Genomic DNA, 23,959 nt, shown 5'->3' with positions numbered 1-23,959 from the left:
CGATGAAGAGGATAACAAACCATGTCAGGTGGTGTCTTTTTCTGTTTACTGATGTTGTTTTTGGACCATGTCTGCACATGGTGACGAGAAGTTGGAGGAGGAGCTGGAGAAGGATCATAGTCTATATTAGGAGCAGGTAAAGGAACTGAAGTGGGAGCATCACACGATTCAACTGGAGGCTCTGGTGAGTGATAATTAGAAGGAAAGTGAGGCGGGGAAAGTTGGATGGAGAAAGGGAGTGATATGGCCAATAATGGCTATTTTTGCAAAGGAGAAGATGCATTTGCAAAGGGGAATCGTTTTCATCAAAAATGACATGGCGAGAGATGCAAATATGATTGGTTAATGGGTCTAGATCGTGGTAACCCTTGCGCTGTGTGCTATATCCAATGAAGACAGAGAGTGGACCTGTAGTCAAGTTTATGGCGATTGTAGGGACAGAGATATGGCCAGCAAGTAGAACAAAAAATTTTCAAAAAATTGTAATCTAGTGGGTGTTTGTATAAATGTTCAAGAGGGGTTTTGGGAGATGTTGTGGGAGAAGGTATGTGATTGATGAGATAGCATGCTGTTTGGAAAGCCTTGTCCCAATAGCAATGTGGGATAGAGGCAGCAGCCATTAGAGCAAGGCCAATTTCTACAAGATGACGATGATGGCGTTCAACTGAGTCATTTTTTTCATGAGTGTGGGGACAAGCAAGTCGATGGTTAATGCCAGCAGATAGGAATGTGTATGTAAGGACTTGAATTCCCCACCCCAATCAGATTGCACATTTTTTATTTGACATGAGAATATTCATTCCATTTGAGATTGGAAATAAATAAAGGTTTGAAGAACAAATGATTTTTGCTTGAGTGAAAAAATCCACATGAATTTGGAGAAGTCATCAACAATGCAAAAATAAGATTTTTTTTTTTTCCTTGCATAGATTCAATTGGGGCAGGACCCCATACATCAATGAAAAGTAACTCAAATGAACTCGAAGACCTAGAAGGGGATAAATAAAATGAAAGTTTGTGACTCTTGCCAAGTTGGCAAGGATGACATATAGAGACTTGTCTAATCTCTCAAGATTCGTAGATGATTTTGGGGACGACTTGATGAACTGTGCGTAAGGCAAAGTGACCAAGTCTAGAATGCCATTGTGCAACAGACACACGTTCACCTAAGTTGGCGACTAGTGGAGATAATGAAGAGATAGAAGAGATTGTTGGGAGAGGGTAGAGCCCATTTTTACTTTTGTCGCTGAGTAGGATTATTCCCAATGATGGATCCTTGACACAGAAAAAAGATGGATGGAATTCAAAATATACGTTATTGTCTTTGGTGAATTGATATACTAACAATAGATTTTTTTTATTGCAGATACATGAAGATATTATTTAAGAAGAAAGATTTAGAGGATGAGAGCAAAAAAGAAGAACCGGTGTGATGAATATTTAGTCCCTGACCATTGCCGACACGTACTTGATCCTGTCCAATGTACTCTTCAACATAGAGGTTGAGATTCTATACTTCAGAGGTAATGTGAGATGTTGCTCCTGTGTCTGGATATCAGGATGAATCTGCAGCTTGGTGAGAGGTAGCAGCATAGGCTTGAGGAGGTGGGGTGGCTTGGAAAGCTTGATCAAACCTATGCCAACAAGCTGCAAGATGACCAATTTTGTTGCAAAGCTGGCACTGTGGGTGAGATCCAGAATTGGTAGGAGACATGGTTGGCAAACTAGATGAAGGATTGCCATGACCACACCCCCTACCATGAGAGCGTCGAACACGGTTGTTATGGAATGAGCAGTTGGGGTTACAAGGAGATCCATTTGTGGCAAGATTAGCTGATGGGAAACAAAAATTTGGAGAAGGAGATTATTGTTCTAAACATAGTTCATGGGTCAATAGATGGCCATAGAGATTAGTGAGGGACATGGGATCTACACGAGTAGTGACTGAGGTAATAAGGGAGTCATAATTGGAAGGGAGACCAGCAAGTATGTAGGAAATAATTCCTGAGTCATCGAGAGGATGACTTATAGCTGAGAGAATGTCAGATAATTGTTTAATTGTTGTGAAATAGTTAGCAATAGAGAGGGAGCCTTTTCTCGAGGTTGAAAGCTGAAATCGTGTACTCATAATACGGGTAGATGATGTGGAAGAGAACATTCTCTCAAGGGTATTCCAGACCTCACGTGAAGTGTTGAGGCCAACTACCTACGTGCGAATGTTGTCAGAAAGAGAGGAGAGAATGGTGCTTAGTTGATCCGATGTTATTGTTGATATGTAGATAAACTGGACTTTATGGGCACTAAGTTGACAATCAATCCACACGTGCTAGACATTCTTATTAATTGATGTCTTGTCTTTGTTCTTATGGGCCCAAAAAAAAAAAAAGGAAAGAAAAAACTTGCTTGATTCTTCCCTTATGGGTACTTATTAGCCAATTATTTGCGGAAAGGTTAATTTTAATTTAAAAAAAAAAAACTTGGCAATATAGATTTCTAGAAGTACTTCAAAACAGCAAAGAATTAATTTGATTACTTTTAAAACCATATTGTATGTAACCATAATGTTTAATTTGGAAAATCTAAGTTCTTAAAGCATGTCTTTGATGCATCATTAACAGTCTGAAGAGTGTTTTGTCAGCATGATTAACATTCTGATCTCACTCTTCCATCTCATTCCATAATCATGAAGTTTCAGCAATGGATCATGGTCTTGGGCATAATCTGTGCGTCGTTCTTCCAAACTCTCATTCCAGTGGAGTCTCATCCCGTAGCTCACAAAATCAAAAGTCTACCTGGCCAGACACGGTTCAGTTTCTAACAATTTGCTGGCTTCATCACCATTGATGAACAGCAACAGAGAGCTCTTTTTTACTACTTTGTTGAAGCTGAAGGAAATCCTGTGATATCTTATTTTTATGTGTATTTTTAATAAAAAAATATTTTAATTTAATTAAAATATTAGTTCTTTTATTTTAAATTATTGTATTTAATTAGATTTAGTTAGTTGTGATATTTGTTTTGTGGAGCTTTCTTTATTTTATTTATCGTTTTGAATTTAAATTGTTGTGTTATTTAATTTAGTTTGTTTTTAGACTTAAAATTTAGTTCTTAGTTTTACTAGTTATTTATTATATTTTAGTTTGACGTGGTGTTTAAATTAATTTAGTCATTTTATAGTTTTTAAAATTGTTTTCGTCAGATCAGTTTTTAAACTCCAGAGGTGAGGATTGGATCTCATTTCTTTTCCCCAATCTTTTCTTTTTCTTTTCTCTTTTTTTTCCTCTTTTCCTTTCGTTCTTTTCCTTTTTTCTTCTTTTTCTTTTTTCTTTCTTCTTCCTCCTGCGCGAGTTGCACCTTCTTTCTCTCTCTATCGCCGGTTGCTTCTTCAGCCCAGAACCGCCGCTCCCTGACGACGTGGCTAACCACCCACCCAGAAACTTCCCCCTCCGACCGGTGAACCACCCCACCAAATCTCACCTCCATCCGAGCTGCCGAGAGCCCATCTTCTGCCGTCGTCGCTCCACTTCTGGCCACCATCTCTTCACTACTTCATCACTTACCTCTTACTGTCATAACCCACCCATTTCCAGCCCCGATCTGTTGCCGAAGCAGCTCCCACGAGCTCAACTCCGATTTGCCCTTTTTTCGCTTTCACCGCCGTTTCCACCACCACCCACAGCCAAAACTCACTTCCATTAGCTTCATAAATATCTTTAGGTCATTCCCTATCAATTTCAAGTCTTGGTTTGTCCCCGTTCGAAAGTGGGTATTTTACAACCCACAGCCACAGTGTATTTTACATTGTTACGTTACTTTTTCTTCGCCGTTTGCAATGTCGTGATCCTTCGAAAAATATCTTATAGCGCTGTAAGTATTTTTCAAACTTGCTTTAAGATTTAAATGTATTTTTGCTTCAACAAATACTTGTGATTGGTTGGTTGCCGGACTGAGTCCAAGGAGTCGGGGGTTGGATGGATTTGAGGATGGAGCTATTTATGTTTGGTTGATGTTGATATTTGTTGGAGATGTTGTGCCTTGATGTTTGCACTGTATAGTGCATGGATGTTCATGTTTAAAAAGGGAAAACTGGATTTTCGTGTAGTTGCATGCATGTATATGTGTTTGTAAAATGAAAATTTGGCTTGTAAGCGAGAAATGATTTATGGTATATGTGAACGATTGGATTGACTGGTTTGAGTCAGAGGCACGTGTAGGGACGGTGGTAAGCAGGGACGGTGGTAGAATCCCGTCTGTAATTCCCGCCTACGGTGCACGCGGCGTAGGGATGGTGGTAAGTAGGAACGGTGGTAGAATCCTGCCTGTGATTTCCACCTACTGTGCACGCTTAGGGACGGTGGTGAGCAGGGATGGTGGTAGAGTCTCGCCTGTGATTCCCACCTACAGTGCTCTGATGGTTTGGTTTTTGGGCCATTATCGAAGATAATGGCGAGGTTATGTTTAAAGGAAATGTTTTGGGCCAAAATGAGATTTTTGGCGTGCGTGAAAAAATGTGGATTTATGGGATATGTGCATTTAGCATTCTTTCATGCATATTGTTGAGTTTAATATGTTTTTATCTTGTGGCGTTTGGATCTTTACTTACCTGCGGCACCATTTTGATACCGCAGATTTTGATGCAGATGTCGAGGAGGAGGAGGCTGAGCCCAAGGAGGCGGCTCCGCCGGAGTATTGATTTGGAGTTTTATGCCTTGTTGTTTGGTATTGAAACGATATTTGTGGCTTGTAATATTTTCTTATGTATGTTTTGAACAGGTTTATATTAAATAAAGAAAAATTCTGGTACTTAGTTAAAAGATTTTTGTTATCCGCTGCGTGTTTTTATTTGCACACTTGTTGCATGTTCACAACTTGGCGCTTGGCGATAGGGTGGTGACCCGTGTTGTCATCATTCCGACATCTTGATTTCCACATGTCCGTACGTGAGATTTGAGGGCATCACAAACCCTGCTTCAAAGCCTCTTGTTCTCTGGCTAAATGTGTTGAATCAACCCAAGTATGAATGCAAGGGATGCATAACTGCTGCACATGCACCGTTTGGTATTTTGTTGTATTAGGCATTAACTGCAGCCACCAAATCACCCACCCACTATCTCTGTAGCAAGGTCATAAAATGCTGCACCTAATGTAGAGATGGTAGGCTGCTCTCTCCTATAAATAGGAGAGAACTCAGTTGCAAAAGGTAGTGGGAGAGAAACAAGAGAGAAAGAGAGTACGTGAGAGAGAGATAGAAATTTGTAGAGTTTTTGTGAATCTTGTACAAATTCTATAAAAGAGACTCCAGTGATGTAGGTAATTTGCTGAACCACTTAAATATTGTCTTGTGTGATTTTTGGACAGGCCGGAGGCGCAACAATTGGTATCAGAGCTCTGGTTCGAGCTGTCCAAAAATTCAAGTTGGTCAAAATCATTTTTTTTTTTTTTACAACTCCAGGGTGTTCCTCATGTCGAGACGAATCCGTTGCCGCAAACGGAATCAAAAATGGAGGTCGGAGGAGCCCACACGCGCCCCGAGAAAATCAACACATGCATCTACTGCAACTCACACGCCCCCACGCCCATCCGAGGTTGAAGATGACTAAACCTCACGCACCCACGCGCCCCCACGCCCCCTAGAGGAGAAAGACGTGTGAAACCCACTCGTCCACGCGCCCCCACCCGCCCTAGGAGGAACCTACGCGTGTACCACACGCGCCCACTCACCGCCCACTAGCACTGTTGCCGCGCGTGCATCTCACGCGCCAGACGATCAGGACCGTCTATTTTCCAGATCCATTTTGGGCTTGATCTAAGCCATTTAGAGTCCGATTTCAACGATCAAATAGTGCTTTCCAACTATTTGGATCATTCTGGACTCATCCGTACGGTTAGAATTTTGAAATTTTGTGTCTAAATTTTCTAAATTCAAATGAAAAGATCTAGAAGAGATAGGAGCTCTGAAAATGTCAGTAGTTTTAGACATCGATCCATAGTGTCAAATGCCAAGTTTGATATTGAGAAGTTCGATAGAACAAGCAACTTTGGCATGTGGCAGTGTGAAGTCATAGACATTTTGATCCAACAAGAGTTGGATATTACGTTAGAAGGAAAGCCAGATGATATGACTGATCAGGATTGGAAGAAGCTTAATACTCAAGCTTGTAGTACAATCCGATTATGCCTTACCAAAAAACAGAAGTATTTTGTCATGAGAGAGACAAATGCTAAGGTACTTTGGTAGAAATTGGAGGATAAGTTCATGAAGAAGAGCATTGAAAGCCGTTTGCATTTGAAGAATAAGCTCTTCAGATTCTAATTTTGTGAAGGTATTTCAATGTCTGAACATCTGAATAATTATAACCAAATTCTTGCTGATTTGTTAAACTTGGATGTTAAAATCGAAGATGAAGATAAGCTTTACTTTTGTTAAATTCCTTGCCTAATACATATGAGCATTTAATTACTACTTTACTGTATGGGAAGGAAAAGATTAGTTTTGAAGATGTATCTAACTCTTTAATTAGAAATGAGTACCACAAAAAGAATAAGCAGGTACAACAAGATACATCAAGTGAAGCGCTAACAGTAAAAGGGAGACCATAGTCAAGGTATCCCAGAAAGAAGAACGATTTTCAATCGAAAACCCGGGTCACATCACGTGGTTCATCAGTCGGCAGAAAGCTCGCCAGAAACGAGTGTTCCTTTTGTCGCAACAAAGGACACTAGAAGAAGGATTGTCCCAAGCTGAAGGGACAACAGCAGAATCAACCCTCCACAGCCAATGTCGTGGACAAAGATGATGATTCAAATTTTTCCTTGATAAGTTCATCATCCATTTGTCATTCCGATGAATGGATTATGGATTCCAAATGTACCTATCACATGTGTCCCAATCGGGATTGGTTTACTGACTTCACAAAGATTGAGGGTAGAGTAGTACTTATGGACAATGACAGTGCTTGTAAGACTCAGGGAATAGGTAGCATTCGGTTAAAGCTGCACAATGGTAGCATCAAGACTCTGACAGAAGTTCGGTACATTCCAGACTTGCGGAAGAATCTCATCTCACTGGGATCTCTGGATTCAAAGGGATTCAGAATTACCATTGAAGACGGAACTCTCAAAGTACTAATGAGAGTTCAGGTGGCAATGAAAGGTTTGAGGCGAGGAAACTTGTACTTCTTGCAATGAAGTACTATTGTTGGGAGAGCTTCCACATGCTGTGAGAAACTAGATGAGACTGATGCTGACACCACCAGTTTTTGGCATATGTGTATGAAACACGCAGGAGAAAAAATTTTGCAAGCACTGGTGAAGCAAGACTTACTCAAAGGTACCAAGACTGGTAAACTGTCTTTCTGTGAGCACTGTGTATTAGCGAAGCAGAGGCGGATCAAGTTTGGAACTGCAGTATACGATACATAGGGAATACTTGACTATGTGCACTCCGATGTTTGGGTACCTATCCAAAATGCATCTTTGGGAGGTAAGCATTGGTTTGTAACTTTTGTAGATGATTATTCTTGTCGTGTGTAGGTGTATACGATGAAGAATAAAGATGAAGTGCTGAAAATCTTCCTTAATTGGAAGAAAATGGTTGAGACTCAGACTGGCAGGAAGATCAAGTGGCTCAGATCTGATAATGAAGGTGAGTACACTTCAGACCCCTTATGGAAGTATGCCGAAGAGAGGGAATTGTCAGACACTTCATGGTACGAGATACACCCCAGCAGAACGGTGTGGCAAAACGAATAAATCGTACTTTACTAGAGAAAGTGCGATGTATGTTACTGAATGCTGGATTCAGTAAACAATTTTGGGCTGAAACTGTGACATATGAAGCTGTGAGATATGCTTGCCACCTCATCAACCGACTACCCGCAGCTACCAATGACGGGAAGACACCCACTGAAATGTGAAGAGGTATACATGCTACTGATTATGACTCTTTACACATTTTCGGATGTCCTGCTTACTATCATGCTAAAAAAAGTAAGCTTGATCCTAGAGCCAAGAAAGCAAAATTCTTGGGCTTTAGTACTGGTGTAAAAAGGGATAGACTCTGGTGCATAGAGTCCAAAAAGGTGATCATCAGTAGAGATGTAACATTCAACGAATCTGAGATACTTAAGTCACATAAGCATAAAGATTCCAGTGAAGGCAGCAGTAATGGCGAAACATTAGATGATTCACAGAGTGTGAAGTTTATTACTTCAAAGAAGTTGGGAAAGTATGGACAAGATGAGGTTGATAATCCAGTCACGGTACCTCCATGTCAACCCGAATCAATAGCAACCAACAGACCGAGACAAGAGAAATGTGTACCGACACGTTTTGCAGACTATGTGACATATGCATTACCAGCTAAAGGGGGTGAGATCCCAACCACTTACAGAGAAGCCATACAGTCTAGTGAACAAATTGAATGGACAAAAGCGATGAATGAAGAGATGCAGTCTCTTCACCAGAACCAGACTTGGGAGCTTGTGCTGCTTCCAAAAGGAAAGAAGACAATTGGTTGTAAGTGGATTTCCAATGAGAAAGATGATCAAGCTGCTAAAAATGGAGTGCGATACAAAGGTAGGTTGGTAGCCAAGGGCTACACTCAGACAAAGGGAATTGACTACAGTGAAGTATTCTCTCCTGTTGTGAAGTATTTATCCATTTGGATATTGCTAACTTTGATTACACAATATGATCTTGAGTTAGCACAACTTGATGTGAAAACAACTTTCTTACATGGTGATCTGGAAGAAGAGATTTATCTGTCTCAACTAGAAGGATTCAAAGAAGCTGGAAAAGAAAATTGGGTATGCAGTCTGAAAAAGTCTCTCTATGGCTTAAAACAGTCACCTCGGCAATGGTATAAGCGGTTTGACCGCTTTATGATGGATCTGAAATACACTCGTTGCCAATACGATCATTGTGTATATTTCAGAAAACTTACAAATGGATCTTTCATTTATTTGCTTTTATATGTAGATGATATGTTAATTGCATGTAAAAGCAAGGGAGATAGATCGCTTAAAAACTCAGTTAAGTCATGAGTTTGAAATGAAAGATCTGGGAGAAGCACGAAGAATACTGGGGATGGAAATCATTAGAGATAGGGTGAAAGGTATAGTTCACCTTATTCAGAAGCAGTATCTGAAGAGAATACTGCAACGCTTCAATATAGACTCAAAGACGAAGCCGATGAATACTCATATGGCCCCATATTTCAAGTTCAGTGCATTGCAGTCTCCTGAAATCGATGAAGAGCATGACTAAATGAGGAATGTCCCATAAACAAGTGTTGATGGAAGCTTAATGTATGTCATGGTGTGTATACGACCTGATATCTCCCAGGCTGTTAGCTTAGTTAGTCTCTATATACATAATCCTGGAAAAGTTCATTGGCATGCGGCTAAGTGGATTATACGGTATATTGCGGGGACCGTAGATGTTGGTTTGAAGTTCGAGAAGAGTGAAAATAGTCTAGTAACTGGATATGTTGACTCAGACTATGCAGGTGATCTTGACAAATGCTGATCAACAACTGGATATGTATTCACTATGGCGTTAGTTGGCGACCAACTTTGCAGTCGACAATTGCATTATCATCAACTGAGGCTAAATACATGGCTGTAACAGAAGCCGTGAAAGAAGCTATTTGGTTACAGGGATTGGTAACAAATTTGAGCTTTAAGCAGCAAGAGGTTACCGTTTACTGTGACAGTCAGAGTGCAATTCATTTAGCCAAGAATCAAGTGTATCACTCTCGAACAAAACATATAAATGTCAGATTTCAGTTTGTACGTGAAATATTAGAAGAAGATGACATCAAACTTCAGAAGATTGGCACTGAAGATAATCCAGCAGATATGTTGACGAAAGTCGTCACAGGGATCAAGTTCCAACACTGTTTGGACTTGATCAGTATTGTACACTGCTAAGTACCCTTGGGTGCATTGGAGCGTATTCGATAGCAGAAGTCTCTCATGTCAAAGAAAAATGTGCATTCATTTAAAAAATGAATCAATTTGCAAGCAGCCTGATATGGTACATTTGGGTGGAGGGGGTGATTGTTGAATCAACCCAAGTACGAATGCATAGCTGCTGCACATACACCGTCTGGTGTTTTGTTGTATTAGGCACCAACTGCAGCCACCAAATCACCCACCCACTATCTCTGCAGCAAGGTCATAAAATGTTGCACCTAATGCAAAGATGGTAGGCTGCTCTCTTCTATAAATAGGAGAGAGCTCATTTGCAAAAGGTAGTGGGGGAGAAACACGAGAGAAACAGAGTATGTGAGAGAGAGATAGAAATTTCTAGAGTTTTTGTAAATCTCATACAAATTCTATAAAAGAGACTCCAGTGGACGTAGGCAATTTGCTGAACCACTTAAATATTGTCTTGTGTGATTTTTTGACAGGCCGGAGGTGCAACAAAATAGAAGTAGCCTAGATTCTTTTTAACTTTCATCACCTAGGCCCAGCTCATTGAAGGAACATCTCTCTCTCTCTCTAAGTGGTTTTTCATTTCCTAAATGTTTTGATACAAAAATCTGATCTTTCTAAGTTTTATGAAATTAGAAATATATAAGATACACTCCCTTTGGTGAATGAGTTTGCATTTTTCTCTCTCTTTCGTAGGGCCTGGTTGTTCATCTATTGGAACTGGAGCTTTTATTGAGCACGGACCCTTTAGACCAAGTGGTTATAATCTTGTCGAGAACGAGTATAGCTGGAATAAAGGTCTTTACAATGGCCATTTCTTTCCTTCTTTCTTGCTTAATTTCTTTCTTCCATCCCCCTCGCTGCCCCGCACCCCCCCCCCCCCCCCCCCCCCCCCCCCCCCCGAGGGGGCCGCGCAACGCCTATGTGCGGGAATCGCATGCCAAGAAAGATTAGACAAAGCAAAGTAAGTCTTATCCACATCAGTCCTTTTTAGCATGTGAAAATATAATAGATTCATGTTTTACTCTAATTGGATGAATTTATTTATTTATTTCTTCTAAAAGAAAGAATTACTCACTTTTGTAAGTACTTCTTATTTGTTTAACAGAAACAAATATGCTGTACCTGGAGTCACCAGCTGGAGTTGGTTTTTCTTACTCATCTAATAAATCATTTTACAGCTATGTGGACGATGAGATAACAGGTTTATGTTCTTGCATCATCTACCAATTTGTCAAATTTGTAGCTACTGAAGTTGTTTTAGTGTCTGGTTCTGACATTATTCGATCTTTTTCATGTCGAATAATACAGTTCACATACATACTTTCAGTTTCTGATGTTTACAGATTATCTATCAAAAACAGAATACAGACATGATAGCTTTTAGACTATTTTACATGAGAATTAAAGCTACGAGAGGATGTTTATCAAATAACAAGCTTAGACATGCATAGATATTTCGAAACTGACACTTGGTTCTGCTTTTCTTCAGCACAAGACAGTCTCTTATTCCTGAAACTCTGGTTTGCCAAGTTTCCAGAATACCAAAACAGAGATTTTTTTATCGCAGGAGAGAGCTATACCGGTAAATCTCTACCCTTTAGTTTTTGTTTGTCCCTGTTAATGAAGACCATCCATTATCATCGGCATGATTGTTCATGTGCGTGCGGGCATTAATTGCTATTAGAAAAGTACGATAGAGAGCACGTCGTAGATAAGATGTTGAGAATTAAAATGGATCATTCAATACGGTATGATGACTGGGTTGCCACACTATGCCTAGTTTTCGAAACTGAAATAATTCTCTTTTGATATGCCTATGTCTAAGAGAGAGAATAATTGAAGAGTAAGGTTAGATAAAGGTGTTCAAGTTCCGATATTTTCTTTTTAAAAAAATGGAATTTATTTTTAAAGAAGTAATTTTTTTAAATGGATCTCCAATTTACTTACTATTTATTTTTAAAACAGTACGTGAGATTTACGCCTCCGAAGATTATAAATATCATTTCTATTAATCTAACGCTGTTGTTGTTGGTAATAGGTCATTATGTTCCACAACTTGCACATCTCATTGTTCAGTCCAATGTGAAGTTCAAATTGAAGGGGATCGCGGTGAGTAGACATGATGGAAATATGACTTCTCGAATTAATTCTTTGATTTTCACAATGAGAAAATTTTTGTTATTCTGTAACGAACACTACTGTAGATAGAGACTCCTCTTCTGGAATTCGCCATTGATTTCAATGCGCCGAACGAGTATTACTGGTCTCATGGCTTGATATCTGATGCCGTTTATAGCCTTCTCAGTAAATATTGCAACAGTTCTCTGATGATGCGAGAGGCCATAAATGGCGGCTTTCTTTCTCCCGCCTGTACTGTTGTAGATACCCAACTTTCAAGAGAACTTTCTCAGTCAATCAATATATACTATGTCATTGGTGATGTTTGTGAGCAGTCATCTGGTCAATCTCAAGTGGAGACTCTGTATCATCCTCTACAATCTAGAGTTGAGACTTTGTCATCATTTCATTCACTATCATATGCTTCCAGCCACCAGGTGAATGAATTAGTTCCCCAAAAAGATTGCATTTTTATATGATCTTGTTTCGATTTCAAACATTCTTTTCATTTCTCCCTCTGCTTACAGCTAGTTAGGCAGAGCAAGGAAGATGTCTGCGCTCAAGAAAATATAGACAAGTATTTGAACAAGAAAGATGTGCAGCAGGCTCTCCATGCCCGGCTCGATGGAGGCCCAAAATGGGTTTTATGCAGCAAGTAATAACATGCACATCTGTTAAGAATCGTAGTAATTAATTATAACATGCATTAAACCCATTATTGCAATCAGTTCTTAGATGCTGATCTGCTCTACTATTTTTTATTTCAGGGTTCCAAAATATGATGTGAGAGACCGAGAGAAACCTACGACTCCTGTCGTAGGATCCCTTGTCATGTCTGGCATCTGGGCCTTGGTTTACATCGATCTCTAATAAGCTCTTGAACGATCGAATTTCGAGCTCCTTATTGTCGTACTCCATAGGCTTGTCCCGGTTATCAATAATGAATGTGATTTGGATAATATCTGACAGTGGAGATCAGGATTCAGTTGTCCCTTTTACCGGGACTCGGACACTCGTGCATGGATTAGCAATGGAGTTGGGACTGGAAACAACTATACCTTACAGAGCTTGGTTTGAAGGAAAGCAGGTCATGAAAGTGTTCATGTCAACTTCTAAAAACATATCTCAAAATTCAAACTTTCTAAAGAGTAGAGTTGCCAAATGCATGGTGTTCTTATAATAATTTCCTGATTTATTATTATTATGGCAGGTTGGTGGTTGGACAGAGGTATATGGAAAGTGTTGCGCACTCCGACCTGTCTAAAAATCACACAAGACAATAGAGAAACAATATTTAAGTGGTTTGACAACTTGCTTACGTCTCCTGAAGCAGAAAATCAATATTTTCAATATGTTTGTACAATTTTACAAACACTCATAAACAACTCTCTATCTCTCTCAAATGGCCTCTGTTCTGGGTTTTCCCAGAACCTATTTTCGCCCTCAACCCTCTGCTTGATCACTCACCGCCGTGAGAATGATTTTAATGTTCAGCAAATAACCTCATTTTATAGGAGGAGCCATGGGGGACAAACTCCCACACTTATTGACCAAGAGGGAGGATTCTTTCGGTGCACAAATATTGGTCAATATTTGCTGCTAGAAACTTACGGTGGGTGGCTTTGCTGGCTGCATACTCAAGTGATCTTTCACACTTGGGGGGTTTTCAACAATCACCCCCTCCATCCAAGTGTGCCATACTAGGATGTTACAAACGGTTGCATCCTTCAAATGATTGTATTCCCTCATTGGAATGCTTGTTAGCCATTAGAAATTTCCACTATCAAATGCATCTGCAGGTACGTCTTCAAATGGATGTTCAGATGCCTCTCCAAATGTATTTTCAAATGCATCAGCATCGTCTACATCCATGGAGCTTGCAAGGGATTGTCTTTAGAGGAGATTTACAAATGCTTTACTGCACAATCTCAACTCTCTAGGATTCTTCTTTCGCTTGAGTCCATGAGTCCGCACTCATGTACACCTTGAGCAAACTGAATTTTGCTCAAGCCACAATCGAGCGAACAATCTACCTGGTGCCTTTGCAGCTTTCAAACTAGGCTCCATAATCCTACAATCACACCAATCTCCAACTTGGAGACTGGTTCTCAACATGCTTGCCTCTATCTCTAGCATGATCCTTTATAATTTATACAATTTTATAGATCATGTCTTCAAGTTAGAAGACTAACTAAAGTTATGCATAACTTTAGTTCATCACATACAGTGCCCTTAATCAACATTCAAGACCAATAACTCTAGATCTTGCCAGAACCTCTTCTGCGCACCTCTTCATCTAGAATAAGATCTCTTACATTAAGAAACTTCAACTTTGTTTTCTTTGCAAAATTACTCTTCTGCCTTTTCTAAAGTTAAACTGTTTCTTTATCTGCATTTTGTTATTTGCAATTGGCTTTTTAAAAAATGCCACAATGAGATCCGTTGCGGTTCTCCTCTTAATAACATTATGCTCCATGAGTTATATGACTGCAAAAACCTACTGATATAATAAGTTAATCAACATCATCCAATGATCTGAAGTTTGCTCCTCAAACTTCACGATCCCAACTGGCTTAAATCAAACCCAAACGAACTGAGTCCGGCAACACTGGACTCCAACTGGCTGATATCAAGCTCCAAAACCAATGAGTCTGGCACGACTCCTACTGGCTGAGATTAGGCCCAAAATCAATGAGTCTATCACGACTCCAACTGGCTGAGATCAAGTCCAAAACAAATGAGTCCATCACGACTCCAACTAGTTGCGATCAAGCCCAAAACAAATGAGTCCATTACGACTCTAACTGACTGCGATCAAGCCCAAAACAAATGAGTCCATCACAACTCCAACTGACTGCGATCAAGCCCACAACTTATTTGAAGTATGAACGTTCCAGATCATTAATACCGATGGTGAATCTCAACATTTCCACCGTACGGATGAGTCCAGAATGATCCAAATAGTCTGTCAGCACTATTTGATCATCGTAATTGAACTCCAACTGGCGTTGATCAAGCCCAAAATGATCTGCAACTTGTAGACAGTTCAGATCGAATGTACCGATGGTGAATCTCAATATTCCCACCGTACAGATGAGTCCGGAATGATCTAAATAATTTGTCAACACTATTTGATCATCGCAACTGAACTCCAACTGGCGTAGATCTAGCCCAAAATGATCTGCAACTCGTGGACGGTTCAGATCAAATGTACCAATGGCGAATTTCAATATTTTCACTATACAGATGAGTCTGGAATGATCCAAATAGTTTGTCAACACTAATTGATCATCGCAATTGAACTCCAACTGGCGTAGATCTAGGCCAAAATGATTTGCAACACGTGGACGGTTCAGATCGAAGGTACCGATAATGAATCTCAACATTCCCATTGTACGGGATGAGTCCAGAATGATCCAAATAGTTTGTCAACACTATTTGATCACCGCAATGGAACTCCAACTAGCGTAGATCTAGCCCAAAATAATCTGCAACTTATGCACGGTTCAGATCGAATGTACCGATGGCGAATCTCAACATTTCTACCGTACGGATAAGTCCAGAATGATCGAAATAGTTTGTCAGCACTATTTGATCATCGCAATTGAATCCAACTGGCGTAAATATAGTCCAAAATGATCTGCAACTACAGACGGTTCAGATCAAAAGTATTGATGGTGAATCTCAACATTCCGACCGTACGGATGAGTCTGGAATGATCTAAATAGTTTGTCAGCATTATTTGATCATCGTAATGGAACTCTAACTGGCATTGATCTAGTCCAAAATGATATGCAACTTGTGGACGGTTCAGATAGAATCTATCGATGGCGAATCTCAACATTCCCACTGTACAGATGAGTCCGGAATGATCCAAATAGTTTGTCAGCACTATTTGATCATCGCAATTGAACTCCAACTAGCGTAGATCTAGCCCAAAATGATCTGCAACTTGTGGACGGTTCAGATCGAATCTATCGATGTCGAATCTCAACATTCCCACTATACAGATGAGTCCGGAATGATCCAAATAGTTTGTCAGCACTATTTGATCATCGCAATTGAACTCCAACTGGCGTAGATCTAGCACAAAATGATCTGCAACTTATGCAAGGTTCAGATTGAATGTACCGATGGCGAATCTCAACATTCTCACCGTACGGATGAGTCCAGAATGATCCAAATAGTTTGTCAACACTATTTGATCATTGCAATTGAACTCCAATTGGCGTAAATCTAGCCCAAAATGATCTGTAACTATGGACGGTTCAGATCGAAAGTATTGATGGCGATTCTCAACACTCCCACCATACAGATGAGTATGAAATGATCTAAATAATTTATCACCACTATTTGATCATCGCAATTGAACTCCAACTGGCATAGATCTAGCCCAAAATGATCTGAACATGTGGACGGATTAGATTGAATGTACCGATAGCAAATCTCAACATTCCCACCGTACGGATGAGTCCGGAATGAAATCGGATTCCGAATGGCTTAGATCAAGCCCAACAAAGATCTGAAAAATGGACGGTCCAGATCATCTAGCGCGAGAGATGCACGCGCGGCAGCAAGGCATCTGAAGCGCGTGGGGCGCGTGGCCTACACGCACCAGTGTCCTCTAGGGCTCGTGGGGGCGCGTGAGTGCACGCGCCTTCAACCCCCGGTGTGCGTGGGGGCGCGTGGACGCGTGTCCCTCACGCGTCTTCTTCCTCCAGCAGCGAGTGGGGGCACGTATTTCTCACTCGTCTTCTTCCTCTGATGTGATTGAGGCATGTCTGTGCACTCTCCAACTTCTAGGGGCGCATACGGGGCTCCTCCGGCATCCGTTTTTTATGCCATTTACGACAACGGATTCGTCTTGACGCGAGTAACATCATTGTGTGGTCAAAAATTAATTTTGATAAACTTGATTTTTCTAGACAGCGCGAACCAAAGCTCTAATACCAATTGTTGCGCACTCCGGCCTGTCCAAAAATCACACAAGACGATAGAGAGACAATATTTAAGTAGTTCAGCAACTTGCCTACGTCCACTGAAGCAGAAAATCAATATTTTCAATATGTTTGTACAATTTTACAAACACTCATAAACAACTCTCTATCTCTCTCAAATGGCCTATGTTCTGAGTTTCTCCAAAACCAATTTTCGCCCTCAACCCTCTGCTTGATCGCTCACCGCAGTGAGGATGATTTTAATGTTCAGCAAATAACCTCATTTTATAAAAGGAGCCATGGGGGACAAACTCCCACACTTATTGACCAAGATGGAGGCTTCTTTCGGTGCACAAATATTGATCAATATTTGCTGCTAGAAACTTACGGTGGGTGGCTTGGCTGGCTACATACTCAAGTGATCTTTCACATTTGAGGGGTTTTCAACATAAAGATGGAGCTACCCTTTGCCAACATAAGAGGAGCTTCTCACACAGCTCCAGCCTCTCAACCAGAGAGATCATTAACGCTCTTTAAGGGGTTTATTGCAGGCCAACCACTGCCGGCAACATGATCAAGTGGTAAAAGAGAGATCTTTACTCAGGAATATATATTAAGTTCTATTAATGAGAGCTGATCAATGTTGTTGTATGGCAGATATATGCATGTAATATTACTATTAAATTGAAATTCTTCCATGAATGCAGCATGTATTCGCAAAAAAAAAAATTCTATATACCACACTATCATCTCATTATATAAGATATGATATATTTGTTATTATTGAATGATTCTTTAGTGAATAATTATTTATCATCTAATAATAATAAATATGTCACATATTATATAATAAGATAAAAATGAGATGATAATATAATGTATTACATTACTCATTTGCAAATCCACGTACGCAATCAAAATATCATTTGAAATCTTCAAAAAGTTAAAAATAATGGCATTCATAAATATTTTTATAGCCTAATTTAGATTCGTAATTAGTGTATTTTTGCAATATTCCTTCATGAAGAGGAACAAAACTTTGTATTTTCAAAATTATTTTGGTAATAATTGTAGACATCTTAAGCAAATATTAATTATTTCATTCTTAACTCTTAAGCAATCATTTACTTCAGTCAAAACTACGTGTTCTTAAAAATTGAAAGTCGCTATTTATTTTAAACTTTATCACTTTCAGCAACATGTTATTTTAAAATAATATTATATTTTATTTGAATAAAAATTGATAATTAGAAAAAAATCTAAAACTAAATAATGAGAAAAATAAGATAAATGAGATTCACAGTTCTAAAATATACAAGTTCTGTACACACTCTTTAAAAAAACTAAATAAATATGTGATTCATATAAAAAGTTAATTTTATAATAATAAATTTCATGTTTTTTCAAAATAAATTTAACATTACTAAAAACAAATTAATAGTAACACTCCAAAGCTCGATGGCTTTACAAGTTTGGAAAATGATAAGGGTTAACGTATGATTTTTGTCAATAGACCAAAAGAGGAGAATGATCCCCCCGACTCGCTAAGGGTGGTGCTTGGGCTGGGGTCGGGGATATGTGGACCTTGTGGTGTTGGGCTTGGACAAGGTAATGTGGGCCCTCAACTGGTCCAGTGCAGTTATACGGAGTCTATCCGTATGGCCATAGTGGTGAATAGCGTACGAGTGCAAGGAAAATAAAGAGAAATAGACACATGAATTTATGTGGTTCGGCATTAGACTGACATCCATAGGGGTTTGGGGAGGGGAGAATCCACTAAATAAGCTTGATTTGCAGTCTCTTTGGGTTTCTCATCCTCATTGTATAGTAGATTTATAGATCATTCTTTCCGGTTTGGACATTATCGCAGGATACCGTGTCTAGAGGTTAAAAAAGCCTTCCCAAGAAGCCTTTCTATAGTCTAGCCAAGAGTCCATCCCAAGATCCCCCAAGTCATTGGTTCCCCCTCCTTTTATCTCTTTTTTTTTCCCATTTATGTTACATCACCCTACCTCATGTCTTTTCCCACATTCTCTGCTTGTAAGCCTAACATTACTTCATTTCCTTTCTTTACTTGTCCCATACCTCTTTATTTCTCTCATATCTTGTCCTCTAGTGAAGCCCCCTTGGTGGGCTTGGGCTTTGAGGGCCCTTGTGGGCCTATGACAAAAATCCCCCCTAATAGATCCCGTGATTCTTAAGTGTAATTTTGCTCTTGAGAATCTTCATAACTAAAATATGCATCCAGCTTGACCCGTCCAAGTCCATAGAAAAATAAATTCTGGTAACTGATTCTCATCCTCCGTTCCTCATTAAGCAATAAAGATTTCCAAGCTGGGATTAGGCGGGACATGGGGTCAACCGCTCGAAGTGCGACCACGGAACCCATCCAGGCAAGATAAGAAGAAGATAGTTGAGCAGCATGTTGAGGTTGAATTGGTTCCGAATCTTCAAAGGCGACCGAATGGCCCGTTAAGGTAGGGCGCACCCAAACAATCCGACGGAGGACGAGCGGCATGTAAGCCTGGCTCGCCCAAATGCACTAACGGAGGACGAGAAGCTTGTAAGCCTAGCTCACCTAAATGCACTAATAGAGGATGAGCAGCGCACAAGCCTAGCTCTCCTCAAATACTCTGACAGAGAACAAGCTGCCCTAAGCCTAGCTTACCTCATTGACCCTCACGCTCGGTGATAGGGGAGCCGAGCGACACGTAAGTCAGAACTCACCCAAATACTTTGAAGGAGGCTGCACAGTAAGAGCACTCCCAATGGATTGTAAAATACATTTTTCTTTAAAATATATAGAAATGATCTCAAAAGAGAACTCCATTAGATCTTACATTTTAAAGACAATTTACATTATACTACAGTGATCCCTCTACATGTAGAGGATCTTATTCATTAATGTAAACGTTTTTAATTAATTTCTCTTTCTTCCTGGTGCTGATTTTTTCCATTTCTTCAAGTTATCTTTATTTTTATTTCACCTCTCTCTCTCTCGTTCCCATGTTTCCACGCTTTCTCTTTGCTTGGCACTAAAGATAGAACCAGAGCCTTCCATCTTCCTTGACTTTGCTCATTGACTCCATCACCAATCATCTATTGTCTTCTTCTTCAAACTCTACTCTCACGACTGAGGTACATTAGAAATTTTTTTCCTTTAGTATGTACCGATTCATGAAATATATGAGTGAAACACTTTGGCTTTTTTTAAATCTCTCTCTCTCTCTCTCTCTCTCTCTCTCTCTCTCCAAAATGCATGCTTCATGCATTTTGGAGAGAGAGAGAGAGAGAGAGAGAGAGAGAGAGAGAGAGAGAGAGAGAGAGAGAGAGACATAAAAACCAATTTATGGCCATTGTTACAGTTTACAATACAAGGTGTTGGTGGCTTTCAAACGAATTTCTTCGAATGAATATACGATACAGATTAGAATTATGATGCAATGTCCAATCTCTTCCATTACCTAAACGTTCTTCTTCCATAACAAGAACTAAATTTAATTCCAACTCTTCGTCAGATGACGATGAGTTAAATACCTCAAAAAGGGGATTCATAAGAACTATATAGAAAAAAAAAATAGAAGAATTGTGTAAATTAATGTAAATGAAGATATTGGTGAAACTTTATGAAGAAATGGTATTATTTTGTAGTTGAAATTTTGAGAAAACCAAAGGTATATTCGCATAATATACTAAAGAATATACTAAAAATATGCTTTCACAATTATTAAAAATGGATATTCATGGAATATTAAGCCTGCAACCCGACCTAGTACAGTCGGGTATGTGCCCGACTCGACCCAAATAGCTTCACTTAAGGTGCCAAACCGAATCGATCCGACCCGAATAAAATAAAACAAGGTTGAACCCATACGGCCAGGGGGGAAAAAAACCTGCTTTCTGCACATCGATTTACAAAATCTCTCAATGTGATCTGAATCTTAGATCTACCATCATCCCCAATCTCAAGAAAAGACCCAAAAATATACTTACAGAATGGAAGACACTTGTAGAAGAAAAACAACTCGCACATCCAAAAACATCTGCTTTATGCACTACTGTCGCCACTCACACATACAACTAAACCACTCAACCTAGCCACCATAGGAAGCAAGCACCCACGTTCAACCACCAAGTCAATTGCGCAAGCCACCCATCACTGCCGAGTCCTCTCCTGCATGACGAAAACCACTGCATGTGAAGCCTTCACGTATCCAACTATCTCTGATTTTATGCATGAAAATAGAGTAACCCATACTTCATGCTGCCTTCATCTGCAGAAGGGCCGACCCAACTCATCACCCCCAGGCGTTGCATGGTGAGTTCTCCAAAACATTTTCTCTCACTCTCCATTCCCTCTCTCGATCAGCTCCCTCTCTCATTTTTCTCTCACTCTATCTCTTTCTCTCTCTCATCACTCTCATATCGATGACTTTTACCCTGCAACACCACGTGCCTCTCTCTCTGTGCCCAATGCCAGGTTCCATTGCTCATTCACTCTACAGTGGCTCTCTTTATTTTTGGGAGGGAAAAGTATAGTTGTAAACACAATTGTGCACTAATCTGTGTACCAATGCGATGTGATTGGTTAAAAAGTAGATTTTATTAAAAACAGTGTTAATTTAAATTTGAAGTATGAATAAATCAGTATTGGTATACAGATTAGTATGTGGTTGTGTTTGTATATAGCAAAACTCTTTTGAGGGTAAGTTTCTACCGCCCAAGACTGAATATGAGGCTAAACTCTGGGAAGCATATCATCATGTGGCCTGCTGATCATCAAGAGCTCCTTTTGCATGTTGGAAAACACAACCTGCAACTTAAGAGGCTAAGAAAGAAGCGGTGGTGGCTAGGGTTTGAGTCTGAGAAAATGTGAATTGAAGTCTGAAGATAAGATGGTATTCATATTCGGACAAGGTGAGAGCAACGTAAAAACACCCGTTAAAAGTCGGGTCTCCAACCCGATCACATAATAACCCAATATGAGCCGAATTGGGTCGGGTCACTTAAGCGGGTCTATCGGTTTTACATGTAATCTGCACAGCTCTACGGAATATGCCAAAGAATATCTAAAGAATATTCTTTTACAATTATCGAGAATGAATATTTTCATAATATACTTTGAGAATATTTTCGTTATATTCTTTTTTGTTTTTTGAATTAATTTATATTTTGGTTTAGTTTATAAATTTTGATTAATTTAAAATAGAATATAATTATATGAAATTATATATGGGAAGATATTGCAAATATCAAAAGATATGAGAATATTATTAGTATTTAGAAAAAATATTTAAAATGAATAAAAAAGATTAAAAAGTATAATATTTAAATAATATAAAGAAAAAATAGATAAATTGATATATAGTATATTGTAAAAATTATTATGTAGAATAGAAAAAATAAATTTTAAAGATATATTTTAAATAATAAGATGAAAATTATATTAAGAATGCTATAAAGAGGTGTTACGGTCTGCAAAACAATAAGCAGGAACTTCTCTTTTCTGTTTTTTTGGAGATACCATCTTTTACCTTAGCATTTGGTTCCTCCTGGGGTTTTCTAACTCACTCTACCTCAACTGGGATCCAAAATTTAAATTGGGTCACGCTAGGCCTACAGCTCGAAAATCTGTCTTAAGAATTGTATTTTATTTTATTTTATATATTTTTTAATATTTTTAGATATTTATTTTTAAAAAATTATTGAGTAAAAAATAAAATAAAATAAAAAATCAGGAGAGACAATGTTTCGGGAAAATAACATTTTTTAATGAGAAATTGCTGTGTCATCCCATGTGTACCGTTACAGTATATTGCTATATTTTCTTTTTACTTAATGATTATATAAATTATTTTAAGTGTATTACTATATTTTTTTTTTTGCTTGATAATTAAAAAAATATGAAAAAGTAATTAAGAAAAAAAAAAAACCATTGAGCAATACGGTTAGCGGTATGGTAAAAACGGCATAGTAGCCGCCACCTTTTCTAATACAAAGAACTGAAAAAGAAAAGACATTTTTTTAGTGCATCGCGTCAATAGGTTGCTTTATCGGCCTCGCCTAATCTGTCTCCCGTCGCATTATACAACCTGACAGGCTGATAGTGATAACTTGTTGATATATATATATATATATATTTATAACATCACGTGTATTCATCATTAGTTAATTGATTGTGCGGTTTCAGTTTTCTTTTTCCTTCAAAAATAACATTTTTTTTTTAATTTTAAATTTCGTAGCCCATTTGCCTACTTTCTTTACAAAATCATAATTTTAAATACCCATATATCTACTTAACCCAAAAGAAAAAGAAAATTACCAGAGAGTTAAAAAGGGTAGCAAGCACTCTCGACCTACCAAGCAATTCTTATCTTACTTTAACCCTCCACCCAGCCGTTCATGGTTTGGACAATATCTTATTTTTGATATGATGAAACAGAGACGGAAATTGTAGACTAGTGGCACAAACGTGACAATCAATCCACGTACTAGACAACCTTATTAATTGATGTCTTGTCTTTGTACCTATGTGTCCAGGAAAAAATAAATAAAAAAAAAAAAAAACAAAGAAAGAAACTTGCTTGATTCTTCCCTTATGAGTACTTATTAGCCATGTATCTGCTGAAAGGTTAATTTTAATTTAATATTTTTTTTTAAAAGACTTGGTAATACAGATTTCTAAAAGTACTTCAAAACAGAAAATAATTAATTTGATTATTTTTAAAACCATATTGTATATAACCATAATGTTTAATTTGGAAAATCTAAGTTCTTAAAAGCATGTCTTTGATGCATCATTAACAGTCTGAAGAGTGTTTTGTCAGCATGATTTACAAATGAGATAAGCTTAGTACTTACACTTTATTTCGATCGCCATGATGCAGTACAGCCTGTCACCGTTATCGGCCGGTCTAATGCGCTTTGGATGTAACGATACCCGTTCTGATTTTTGTCGATATG

At 38.8% G+C, this 23,959-nt stretch overlaps 1 protein-coding gene across 1 annotated transcript; it reads left to right on the top strand.

Annotated features, from left to right (window-relative positions):
• The first annotated feature begins 1,922 nt into the window (after window positions 1-1,922).
• Window positions 1,923-17,656, top strand: LOC122304505 (serine carboxypeptidase-like 45). The gene is made up of 14 exons (XM_043116781.1): window positions 1,923-1,949; window positions 4,887-4,997; window positions 10,415-10,421; window positions 10,665-10,736; window positions 11,047-11,142; window positions 11,431-11,523; window positions 11,980-12,050; window positions 12,146-12,496; window positions 12,587-12,714; window positions 12,827-12,917; window positions 13,027-13,146; window positions 13,270-13,298; window positions 13,916-13,919; window positions 17,457-17,656. Exons 1-14 carry the CDS (start codon window positions 1,923-1,925, stop codon window positions 17,568-17,570), a joined length of 1,314 nt encoding a protein of 437 aa, XP_042972715.1. The 3' UTR covers window positions 17,571-17,656.
• The last annotated feature ends 6,303 nt before the right edge of the window (window positions 17,657-23,959 follow it).

The sequence above is a fragment of the Carya illinoinensis genome, chromosome 3 (genome assembly GCF_018687715.1).
Source record: "Carya illinoinensis cultivar Pawnee chromosome 3, C.illinoinensisPawnee_v1, whole genome shotgun sequence".
In the NCBI taxonomy this organism is placed as follows: domain Eukaryota; kingdom Viridiplantae; phylum Streptophyta; class Magnoliopsida; order Fagales; family Juglandaceae; genus Carya; species Carya illinoinensis.
The sequence above is the reverse complement of the archived record's forward strand: the minus strand, read 5'-3'. Positions and strand labels throughout refer to the sequence as shown.

What these genes read in the sequence shown, in the direction of transcription:
- LOC122304505 (XM_043116781.1), top strand. Translation starts at nt 1,923, where the DNA reads ATGGGATCTACACGAGTAGTGACTGAG. An exon ending in TCAAATTGAAGGGGATCGCG is followed by an intron (nt 12,051 to 12,145) that starts GTGAGTAGACAT and finishes ACACTACTGTAG; the next exon opens with ATAGAGACTCCTCTTCTGGA. An exon ending in CTTGGTTTGAAGGAAAGCAG is followed by an intron (nt 13,147 to 13,269) that starts GTCATGAAAGTG and finishes TTATTATGGCAG; the next exon opens with GTTGGTGGTTGGACAGAGGT.